This window comes from Cydia strobilella, chromosome 12 (genome assembly GCF_947568885.1).
Source record: "Cydia strobilella chromosome 12, ilCydStro3.1, whole genome shotgun sequence".
Classification (NCBI taxonomy): Eukaryota; Metazoa; Arthropoda; class Insecta; order Lepidoptera; family Tortricidae; genus Cydia; species Cydia strobilella.
In genome coordinates this window covers 3,595,991-3,608,689 of record NC_086052.1, presented here as the reverse complement: position 1 = coordinate 3,608,689, position 12,699 = coordinate 3,595,991, and the positions used below count along the sequence as shown (strand labels likewise).

Here is a 12,699-nt window from a genome sequence, read left to right as displayed (position 1 = left end):
TTACAAAACTTAGGGCCACTTGCACCATCCCACTAACCCGGGGTTAGCGGTTAAAACGTCAACCCAGCGTCAAATTGTACTGGTAACCTTGGTAACTCCAGGTGAGTGTTAAGACTAATACAAAGCTATGGTGCTTAAACTTAAATATTTGAGTTATATTTTTAGGTTACAATCCGCAGATTGTGTTAAGTCATGAGTTCAACCTAAATAAGTATCGAAATTGCAAAAATAAACCGACTTAGCAAGCTATACTAAAGGGGCCCACTGACTATTATCAGTCCGCCGGACGATATCTACCTGTCAACAAAAATTTAACAGTTCCGAACAACTGACAGGCCGATATCTTCCGGCGGACTGATAGTCAGTGAGCCCCTTAAGGCGCTTCGCGCAGTTTTTGGCCAAAAACTGTTACTTTTTAGAGCTTATAACTTCTAAATGAGTCAACCAAAAATTAAGAAAAAAATATATATGCATCTTCACTCTATGGACAACAATCGCAACATTTGACGTTTTTCCTGAAATTTGTAGTTTCACCGAAAAAAATATAACACGACAGGCCGTTTTGCGGCTAACTTTGCTTATAACTTCTAAACGGCTTAATCGATTAAAACTATTTTTAAACTAAGAAAAATGTTTTAACAGGTTCTACAAATGCAACATAGCTTTTCTTAATCAAAAAATATTTTCTTAAGAAATCGAACGTTTTTCCACATTTCATGCGTATGCAGCCTGAAAATGGCGTGGCCGGCAGTCGTGTGCCAGCTTTGAGACGAGGAGGCTGTGTCGCTCGTCGCTCCGTGCCTTCCTTGCACTATGTTCGCTTATGCACAAGCAAAGTGCTATAATATCGGAGTTATTGTGGCCAAAGAATAAATAACTGCAGAGCGCTGATTTGGTTGCGACGCGCATTAGCGAGCGCAACACGGTATTTTGCGGTCTATTACAATGAATGTAATGATAATATCCGTATATATTATACTATAATATACGTATGTTTGAGAAAACTTCATTTGAAATAAATAAATAAATGTTTTCTAACCGACATATTATAATGTCATTCAAGTTTTACGTTTTGAATAATGTTCCATTCCATCTCGAAACAATAAATAATTGATTTAACATAAGCTACCTATTACCTATAACGTTGTATGTATGAATAGTACCTGTTAAAAAACATTGTTTTAGTAGTTTAAAAATAATTTTAATCGATTAAGAACTAGCAAAACGGCCTATCGTATTTTTATTTACGGAAAAACTTACTATTAAGTTTATTGTAGGTTTAGTTAAGTAGTAATTAGTGTTAAATAGTGTAATTGTAGTTATGTCTGTATGTTTTTCATGGGTGATCCTTGCCTGTTAATAAAAGTTTTATTATTTTATTATTATTTGTATCTCCTTCTGGATTTCAGTAATTATTTCATTGGGTCAACTTGGTGTATTATGTCTTCTAAATGGGTAAACAAAAAATTATGAAAAAAATATATATGAATCTTCATTTATTGTTCAACAATTATAAAATTAAACTTATTTCCTGATATTTATAGTTTTACCGTAATAAAAATAATAAAACACTACTTTTTACTAAACGGCTAAATCAAAATTATTTTAAACTAACAATAATGTTTTAATAGCTGACGGTCTTTCCACCGCGATACAACCGGCCGACGATTTGTTTTATTAACAATATAATCTAAACTACCATCTGACAAAGTATGAAATGGGATGCGATGACTGAAAAGATTTTTTTACATGTTCATGTGACCAGCTGACGGTCCACCGAGATACAACCGGCTGAACATTTTTTTAATTTACAATAGCATCTAAACTATCATCTGACACAGTACCAAGCGGGAGGCGATAACAATTTTTTTTGCGTGTTTCGGTGGCTGCCATTCCTCAACCCATCAACGGAGCGGCAGCTGACGTCCACAGGGGTTCATCATACATAGCCGTTAATCACTAAAAAAATAAATGACTGCAAAGCGCTGATTTGGTTGTGGCGCGCTTGTAATAAAAACCGGCCAAGTGTGAGTCGGAGTCGCGTTCCAAGGGTACCGTACATTACTCAAATTAAACAATTTATTTTTTATGTGAAACGTGCGTGAAATGTCTTTAATAAGTCCAACTCACGCTTGACTGCTCATTTCTAATAAGTTTTCCTGTGATCTATGGGTAAAGATCTATTTTGTTTTTTTTTTTTTTTTTATACCCAGTAGTTTCGGAGATAAAGGGGGGGAATGCTCATTTTTTGCCTATTTTCGTGAATAACTTCTAAGCAATTTAAAAGTGCTTGTAGCTAGGCCTATTTGAATAAAGAATATATTGAATTGAATTGAATTGACTGTTTATCCTAAAATTATAAAAAATATACATTTGAGATTCTCACAATGAGCTCTTTCATTTGATATGTAACAGGATATAGTTTGAAAAACTTTTTTTTTTCTCTTTTACCCCCCAAAAGTGGCCCCCGTGTTTAAAAATAATTTGTTTACGTTACATGTTCGCTTTGGGTCACAAACTTACATATATACACCAAATTTCAACTTAATTGGTTCAGTCGTTTCTGAGAAAATAGGCTGTGACAGACGGACAGACAGACAGACAGACAGACAGACGCACGAGTGATCCTATAAGGGTTCCGTTTTTTCCTTTTGAGGTACGGAACCCTAATAATGATGATATTCCCACGTAATGATTTAGGAAACTTCTAACTTCGAAAAATAACACATTTGTGGTAGTATATGAAGCTAGTAGGTACTTTAATTTTATAATTTTATATATTTTTTTATTAATGGCATTATTTATATTTATTTATTACGGATAAAAAAAACTGTATAAAATAAACGCACTGTACGCCTCAATTTAGTACATACCAAGCTTTAGCTATAAATCTTAATCCGTCGATTTGACTTAGGTATTTATTTGTAAGAAACAGATAAAACACAAATTAACTGCAAATTAAGTGCATACCTAAGATACAATGTTTACTTAGTTTAGGTATTGTTATCAAATTTCCATGAGCGACAGAAAATACAAATTCGTTCGGTATTAAAGTTTTTAACTTGACCTGTACCTATTTTGAGTTGAATCCATGAATGTACTAGTATTTAAATATAAATTGTATATATATTTACCACTGTATAAAACCAATTAGCATAAGTTTTAAATGAATAAATATTATCTTATCTTATCTTAACTAATTGAGGCTTGTAAAGTATAATGCATAAGGGAATATATTTTTATTATAATTTACGACCTCCACTACACGCATGATCTACTCATACTCAAACAACAAAATATCTGCAAAAGATACACAAATACGAGGTATAGCGCCAAATGCCGCGCGCCTCTGGGCTGTAGGTTATTCTTTGAACCTCGTTCCGCCGCAGTCGCCGCACCGAGACGAAATTCACGTACGATCGCAGTGAGCGGGGTGCGGGTACAGAGACGCTGAGGCGCTCAAGGCCAAATCAGCGAGAATCGTCTTAAGCTAAGTTATTACTATTAGCTATTTGAGTTATATCTATCATTGTTCTGTTCTCTCAACTGAGCTTTATACTGTTCGTCCATCACCATCGCCCACTGTTGTCGTTTAACACCAACCTTCCTAAGTTCATCATACGCCGTTCTATATCGCTCGATAATCTCAAAGTTCTCGCGCGATAAACTAAACAGCTCGCAGTTAGTGACAGCCACGGCCGTGACAAAGCGTAGTTTGCGTTCGGTCATAAGCGTGGTCTCGCCGAAATGCTCGCCGTCCTCAAGGTGATCCAGCTCGTAGCCAGATTCCGTGTACAACGCGACGGTGCCCTTATTTATAAAGTACATACAATCGCCTGTAGAAATAAGAAAGCGTTAGTTTTTCAACGATCAATAGTTAGTAGCGTAAAATGGGGTGAGTAGGCGCAAAACTGACATTCAAACCTCGATAACATTTTATTTTTACATATGCAAACTGAATGGTGTATATAATAAGTGTTCCAGACGTTTGTATTTTAGTTTTTATTTTATTTTGGGTAGTTCCATTTCATAACTTTGAAGATTCCACCTCACTCCGTAGGCCCTCGTAAAGGTGATTTTTGAAGATTGTTGGATCGTTTTTTTTTTATTATGAGTATCACTATAGCTCCATTTTAAATTGGAATACATTATTTTTGTAGCAGTAGCCTTTAAACCCATCTCATCCCTCTTTCATCCCTTCTCTCCCCATTCATAACCCAAATCTCCCCGCGAACCCTACTTACCCCATTTTACAGTACTCGGGCCTACCGCGAACACCGAACTTCGCAAATTGCGAGCATCTTCCGTCTATTCCGTTCGGACAGGACATACTATTACCTACTTATGATGTGCTACGGACCTACAGAGCTTCAATTGATGTAATCTTCGAGCCATGTACCTATTTCAGCATAGACATAGTAAGTATATATAAGTAGTTATAGACGCGCCACCGAGCAACCGGCGGGGGTAAGAGATAAAATGTTCATATAAAATGTATACTACGCAATTTAAGTGGTTTGCATGTCCAATGTCTTTTCTCTTTCACTTATAAATTTCGGTATTTCGCCATAGCCTCCTTGCTATGATGCCATAGCCCTACCATGAAAAAATGCCCGGTAGGTGATAAAGACAAAGCATGGCACTATATTCTTTTTCCTCTTATAGGAATCGCAAGAAGACTATCGTTTGTCTATCAAAGAGTGTCAGGCCCTTGATTGTCAGCATCAAATAAATAGTGATGGCCTAAATGGCTAAACACATCCTGATTTCTATAGCAACAAAGGTGTGCGATACATTTGGCCACTTTGGCCGTCACTATTTATATTTGTAATGACTATCACTGTATTTTCTTACCCATAGTATTAATCTTATAAATAATGTCCCCCTCAATGAAGACAGCAAGCTGAAACTTGAGAGAGATCTCGATGAGCACAGCCCATGGCAGTTGCTTGAGGAACCTCACTTCACGCACCAAAAGCCGGCCCGTGTGCATAATGATGTCTTCGTGCAGTTGGCCGGTGACACAGTTTAACATGGTGGACTCCTGAAATTCGAATTTAATTCTGTAAATAGGTATACGGTAGGAAGACGAACTGCCGGTAGGCCTCCAACGAGATGGAGCGACGACCTGGTGAAGGTCGCGGGAATTCGGTGGATGCGAGCGGCACAGGATCAGTCGGAGTGGCGAGCCTTGGGGGAGGCATATGTCCAGCAGAGGACGTTTATAGGCTGACATGATGATGATGATGAAGTAGGTATATCTCGAGGGCTCTTTTACATGCCTATGAAACACTACGAAAGACTGGAGTGACACTTTAGAAGCAGTGGCAAAATTATTCATGTGTTCATGAATTTTTGCAGCTCACTGTATAATAGCAAGCTCAACAGTGCAGGTATTGCTGCATACATAATTGACGAAGAATCCCAAATCCTTTGACAACTTTGTCTAACTAACTGAAGGTAGGTATCTGCCTGGAACGTAACTTCCTTCGCGTGAGAGTAACTGGCATCCAAGCTTTATATTTTAGGTGTTGCGGGTGCCCATGGGTGACGGTTATCGCTTGCCATCAAGCGTCGCTTCCTATATCATAAAAAAAATTGTTTCAATTACAATTTTTCTACTTTTAGCGTTTCACTAGATCAGCTGATTTCTGGGACCTGTTAAAAGAGACGATGGCAGTTGGAGGATTCGGAAAAATGTCGACTTCGAAGAACTCATAGCCGAACCGAATATACCTAATGGGTGAGACCAAAGCATATCGTCTCCGTTGGCTGGGCCACTTCGAAATAATGGGTAAAGATCGTGCAGTAAAGAGGGCATACTTGGGTCGACCGACTGGACGCCGTCCTGCAGGTCATCCTAAGTATCGGTGAGCGGATAGAGTGGAGGCAGATCTTCGGGAGCTCGGCGTCAGTGAAAACTGGCGTGAATCCGCGCAGGACCAGGCGTGCTCTTATGTTGGAGGCCAAGACTCATTTTGGGTCATTGCGCCAAAAGATCAGCCGATAGACGTCCACTGCTGGACACAGATCTCCCCCAGGGATATCCACAATGACCGTTTTATCTTTTTCATTTACCTTTTAATAATTTTGGGAACCGTAGTATAAACCAACGATTTACGTAGCTCAAAATGATACGAAAGGTTAATTACACGGGTTTTAAGAAGGTATATTTAACCATTTTATTCATCTATATACATATATTCTGTCACTGGTAGCTAAAGATTACAGTGACGAATTTAACAAACATTGGCGAAAACTGCACCGGTCCGAGAACGGCCATCTTAAGTGCATACATTTGTAAATGTTTTATTTCATTGTTTTAGGTTGTAAGTTGTATTTTGTACTGTATTTTATGTTTATTTGTACACCTTTTTATATTAGATTGTAAAAATTGGGTTTCTTGCCTGCCAAATAAAAAAAATAAAAAATTCTTACCACAAAGAAGTGCGACCTGAACCGGATCGCATAAAATTTGAGAACTTTCTTCTTAATCCACGGCGGAAAGCGTCTCTGGTTCATATAAGTCCGGACCTGCTGGGTCACCATGTAGTACTTCGCTTTTGACGATTGCGTGCCGAATAGAGCTATCATGTATTTGAAGGAGCAGTGTAAAATTACGCACTGCAATCAAAACAATAACTAAGTTTACCACCACAGTGGCGAGCGTCAAGCGGCGCGTTTAGCTGACGCTGCTCACTGCTCACATACGTTTGCATTAGTTTAAAATGGACGCCGCGCCGCACGCCCCGCTTGTCGCCCTGCTCATGCGTCAAATCATTTTGTCCACTAAGGCCAGCATTGACGCTGTACCGACTGTACGTAGCCTACGAAGTTGAGACAAGTTGAGTTTGGTTTTAAGTTTAAGTAACCCCTAAGGCTAAGTCTTTATGTGATTATTAGTCAAAGTAGAAACTTACTTGGGCAATAATGAAGGAAAATGTGGTAAATATTTCAAAGTCCCCATCGTACAGCAGGAGATGTAAATTCGAATTCCTTCTTAACATGCTCACTGTAAGAAAAATAAATATGTGTGCGGATTTGGATATTTAGCCCAGTTTTAAAGACAAGTACCTACCTGTATTTTCTAATGGCTCCTCTACACGCAATTAGCAACGCAACGTTTTTTATGGAATTGGGAGCTAATTATCAGAATGGAAATTGTACAACAAATCCATTTAAATCCAAAATTTTAATTGCTTGTAAAAAAAAAGAAAAAACGTACTTAGAAAGTACAGTGCTCTAGAGCAGAAACGTATCAATTTCTTCACACTTTTTTGAACAACGACCCACTTTCAGAGGATGAGAAATGAAAATTTCTTACTGTACTTTTCTTTGCATAGGCACACACCGAGTTAATTATATCGATGTGCAATGCTATAAGTATGCTTTGTTTTGTAACAACGGTCCTTTGCGTTTTCCCAGTTGTATCGTAAAATTTCGCTTTAGCAACCTAAACGCAGGCACTAGATTTTACATAAACGACAGCCACACACATCTTAAAATAGTTTTGTCACCGTTAGGTAAGATGTGTTTGGTTAGGTTGACCATGCAACCTGGACACAGATCTCGCGTGGATTAAAAAAATCTATTAAAAAATCACTATTAAAAAAAATAAGGTGAAGGGGGCGAAGTGATCCTGCCATGTAAGTGCGCCTACCCCTATATATCTATATAGATTATATAGGTAGGCGCACTTCACCCCCTTCACGGAGAAGTGCGCCTAGCCCTATATATCTATATAGACTAAATTAAAGGTAGGCGCACTTACACGGCAGGCGCACTTCTACGCCTGAAGTAATTAACTCTCACCTGCCCTCATAAGCCCATACATAAGCCGCACCTCCCCCGGTTTGTCCCACAAGTCTCCAATAGTAATCCAGGAGCTGCTTCTCGGCCGCACGGGCTCGTAGCCCCCCTCTATGTAATACTCGATCACGAATTGGATCATCACGTTCCAAGACAAATATGTGGTCAGGTGTAGTAAGAGCTCTAGAGCTGTTTTTGTAGGCACCTGAATATTAAAAAAGTACTGAATTCTCGTTTGAGTACCGAGGTACAGTCGCCATCAGATATATCGGAGCGGCCGAGGCGCTCACAATATCTGAACACGCCTCTATTGTCAGGGCGTTAGAGTGCGTGTTCAGATATTGTGAACACGTTGTCCGCTCAGATATATCTGATGGCGACTGTACTAAAATCACCTCAAATCTTTTCGGCTATTTGGTAACTTAGTTTACTTAGTGGCCCTGCCTTAGAAGCAAGTTCTCCTGTACGGCTACCACCAGTTTTGACATTGACATATTCGCTCACGTCTACGTAAATTACTTTCTATACATCTCGCTTGCACTAATATGCGAGAATGAGTGAGATGCATAGAAAGTAAGCTACGTAGACGTAGCGAAAGTGTCAATGTCAAAACTGGTGGTAGTGGTACTGTGTTCGAATTTAAAAGCCTGACCAGTAATATGTGATGATTGTCAAGAGGGCGCTGTTATTCTCACGTGATAGGGTGACAGTTCAGAATAGTATGAAAAAATTAGTTCCAGTGAAATTCCGCAACATGGCGCGTGATCATATATTCCTGGTCAGGCTTTATTTGTGCATTTATTATATCAGGAATATTAAAATATGTTCCTGAGTTATATTTTTAGTTATTTATCTATGTAATCTAATTAATTTCGAATTTTCCACTCATTTACTCTAAGGTTAGCTGGAAGAAATCCCTTATAGGGATAAGCTCGCCTTTGTACCTAAATTTATATGAATTTCATGTTATCAATTTTTGTTTTGTACAATAAAGTGATTTACTACTACTACTACTACTAAGTATGCACTTACCTAAAGTAGTAAGTATTAAGCTTGCTAATTTGAAATTTGGGGCTAGCTCGATGCTGTGTATTGTCTTGGACAATACACAGCATTCAGATTTTAAAATCTCAAGATTTTGATAAGTCACGAATGGTACGATGGCCTATGCTTATTGGTGCGCGGGTGATGCACTAAATTCGTGCCATAAGGTATCTGGCTCCTACTTATTGGTGCACGCGAGAAGTCCTACGGGTCGTGTTAGGGTGCGTTTCGACCAAAGATTTATGAGGATGCGTTGCGAGGGATGTGTTTATTGTTAGTCGATTTTGGAGCAAAAATGTAAAATTGATAGATTTAGTCGTTGAAATTATACACGTTTTGTTACGTAATATCTAAATAACAAGTATTGGTTTTTATTAGAACGTCTTCTCATCTTGCCTTTTAATAATGAGGTCGCGAGCGTGCGTCACCGGTAATATATGAAAAGAAGGGACAGTTTTTAAAAATTCATCAAAAAATGATGGTGGTAAATTATACAAATTAATGTATAAGAATAGTTTCAGCAAATGTTGTAGATTGTTTAAGTATCAAAATTACGTTGAAATTAAGTCGATTTTCAGAGAAATTGTCACTTGTTTTGAAGTAATTACTGGAGAAAATTGATTTCGTCTAACTTTCATTTACACTACTTCAAAGTCATAATAATAAAAATGTAGTCTGATAAACGTCAAGTACAGGATATGTGTAATACAAAATTACCATGTTTAGCCGTCCAAACTTTACGAAATTTACAAATAAGAGCGACAAAATCAGTGCTTTACGCGCGTTCATACCTAAACGTCCATCAGAAAAGCAAACATTTTACATTTTTGCGACTAAAATCGACACCGGCCTCTAAGAACCAACGACCAGAGGGTCGAAACATAATAATATCAAAACTCCTCGCCATGCTAAGCTAAAACTGATTAAACTGTCAGAATCTTACCTTTATTCTCAAAACCGTGCATATATTGCTATGATACTTTAACATAACGACGTACTCAACAGACAAAACGGAGCACACAGTTCGCACAAGATGAGTGTAGCTTAATTTATCCGAAAACATTTCGTGGAGCGAGCAAAACAGATGCATGAAATCCACTAGCATCCATGAGAAGAAATAGTTCTTTAAGATCTTGTAATGGTTGAATTCTATGCGTTGTCTGTTTTTACCGTCTATGAAGCCGGTAAAGAAATTGATATGGATATTGACGGCGACAAAGACGATGTGGTTAAATGCTATTATAATATGGAGAGCATCCTAAAAAAAATAAAAGAATTAACAAGCTGACTGCTTTAGCATGTTTTAACAAATTTAATTTATTGAGCAAGAAAAAGGATCATGACAAATGTATTAGGAATAATAAAAACTAAGTAAACCTACTTATCCGTAAACCAAATTGTTGTAGCATGAGTAAAGGAGATCAATTCAGTACCCTGGTCATCAGTTTTATTTGCGGATACCATATGGTATGGTATGGTATGATGATATCATCATCATCATCATCATCAGCCTGTCCTGGCCGGTTTCGGCCACGGTGACTGGGTTTGTACTGGCTAGTGAGAGCGACGGGCGTGAGCTCTCAGGTGGCTGACGTAGCCTATTTTTGCAGTGAATGTACGGCCACACTCACCGCAGGTCAGCACCCCTCCGACAAAATTGTAGTTGATGACCGCAGATGGTCGGGCCTTTAACTCGTCACGCTTCGCGTCGAGTTCCACTCGTCTCTAAATAGCATTTAAATAGGCGAGGGCCACGGGACGCACGCTGAACTTTGACACCGACCGCCCTATATTTTTAAAGTTCAGTACTCAAACGGTAAAAACCCTATAAAGACTCCACTGTCCGCCTGTCTGTCTGTCTGTCACCAGGCTGTATCTCATGAACCGTGATAGCTAGACAGTTGAAAATTTCACAGATGATGTACTTCTGTTGCCCCTATAACAACAAATACTAAAAAGTAAGCCACCCTCGGTGGGCGAGTCCGACTCGCACTTTTCTGGTTGTATGGCGGTCGGCGTTGAGTGTGCGATCCGTGGCCCTCGGGTTACAGCGTTTTCACATTGCCCGATCTGATATCGGGTTATGTGTTTTTCTGTATTTATTTATTTATTTCATAAATCATTATTACTAAAAAACGATAAATCCCACAAAAAGGCGAACTTGATGCCATACAGCACTCTCCTGCAGCTGTTTTTCTCATAGACGCCTTACGAGATCCGATATCGGAAAGGCGCTTACGATAATTTCAGCCATGTCGGAGACCCCAGTCAGCTGTCGGGTCCATAATATTTGTTTGTGTGACATGTAGGCATAATGTTTTGTGTAATGTGCGTGACCGCTAAAGTCGGCGCCCCAGCGGCCTGACTACATGGATGTAGGATTCTACATCCGATATCCGATCGGAAAATGTGAAAACGCTCTAAGGATTACAGTTACCAGCATCAATATACAATAACATAAATACTTACGTCATCATTAAATAATTTTACGGTTTAGACTCATTTGTTTTCACTCGCCCTAGGCTAGAAAGGAGACCTAGGCTCTCCGAAACATGTCGCGCGAGTGACTAAAAACAAGTGTCTAAACCGTAAAATGTTAATATGTCTCACAACAGTTAAAATTCGATTACTTACGTCATCCCTAGGATTTCTGCTGGCGATCCATAACGGCTCCAGCAATATCATAATGAGGAGGGTTGAGAAAACGACCGCCTCTGCCCAGATACGTAGTTTGCTGAACGGATGTATAGTGAACGGGTATTTGGTGAATTGACGGTGTTTCTCCGCACACAAGCTTGCGTAGGACCTATGGTATTCACCTTCGCCGTAAACTTAACATATAACAATATGTCGATTTGTGTAAGAATGTCCTAAAATGTTAATAAAGCCTGACCAGGAATATATGATCACGCGCCATGTTGCGGAATTTCGCTGGAACTAATTTTTTCATACTATACTGAACTGTCATCCTATACATGAGAATAAACAGCACCCTCTTGACAATGATCATATATTACTGGTCATGCATAAATTTAAAGACAGGGAATCACTAATATCGTCCATTTACATGCTAAAAAGAGCTTGCAATTCGCTCAGTTACATATGGCCAAGAAAATGATGCGGAAGGTTTGTTGGACCAGTTTCAGATTTTTCTGGAGACAAGTTTTTTGGTTTCTTTATGCTAGAAGGCCGTCGAAAGCTTGTACTTGGAAATGGATAATTTCGTTTTGCATGCAAAAATTACTAATTTTAAAAATTATTCAGTAATCGTCCTTTTCCTAGCGCTAATCCGGATTTCGCCACGGCTCACTCGGGAATAGTCAGGAAGCATGAGGGTCCGCTCGGCAATTAATATAAAGATATCCAGTGAAGTATATTGAATAAACAGTACCTATAGGTAAGCATATCTACTCACTTAAACATAGATATAGCTCTTATATCGTTAAAATTAACCGCAGTGAGTTCCAAAATGAATCTTCTAAGGCGATTGCATCTAATCTCATATTTATTTGTCACGTTAGTCAAAGAACATTTGTGTAGTTTGAAATACTTCTTCCTTTCCTTCCAAGCTTCACTTTTATCATTTATTTTATTATTTGTTTTATCAGTTCTATTTTCAGTTGACATTATTATTAAAATGATTTTTTACATTTTATTAAAGAAAAAATAGAGAACGCTTTCCAACAGAAAGTGATGTCAGATGGCTGTCAGTATGGACAGGTGACAACAGAAGCGGTGCGCCAAATATAGACATATAGTAGTTATAGACATGAAACCGAGCGACCAGGGGTAAGAGAAAGACATATTCATGTATTAACAGGTTAATGTATGGCAGCATAATCCTTT

At 38.6% G+C, this 12,699-nt stretch overlaps 1 protein-coding gene across 1 annotated transcript; it reads right to left on the bottom strand.

Annotated features, from left to right (window-relative positions):
- Nucleotides 1–3,504: 3,504 nt before the first annotated feature.
- On the bottom strand, nt 3,505–12,512 carry LOC134745843 (uncharacterized). The gene is made up of 8 exons (XM_063679933.1): nt 12,269–12,512; nt 11,488–11,659; nt 9,797–10,111; nt 7,813–8,014; nt 6,921–7,012; nt 6,439–6,624; nt 4,855–5,044; nt 3,505–3,836 (listed from the first exon to the last, which is right to left on the bottom strand). Exons 1-8 carry the CDS (start codon nt 12,478–12,480, stop codon nt 3,505–3,507), a joined length of 1,701 nt encoding a protein of 566 aa, XP_063536003.1. The 5' UTR covers nt 12,481–12,512.
- Nucleotides 12,513–12,699: the final 187 nt, after the last annotated feature.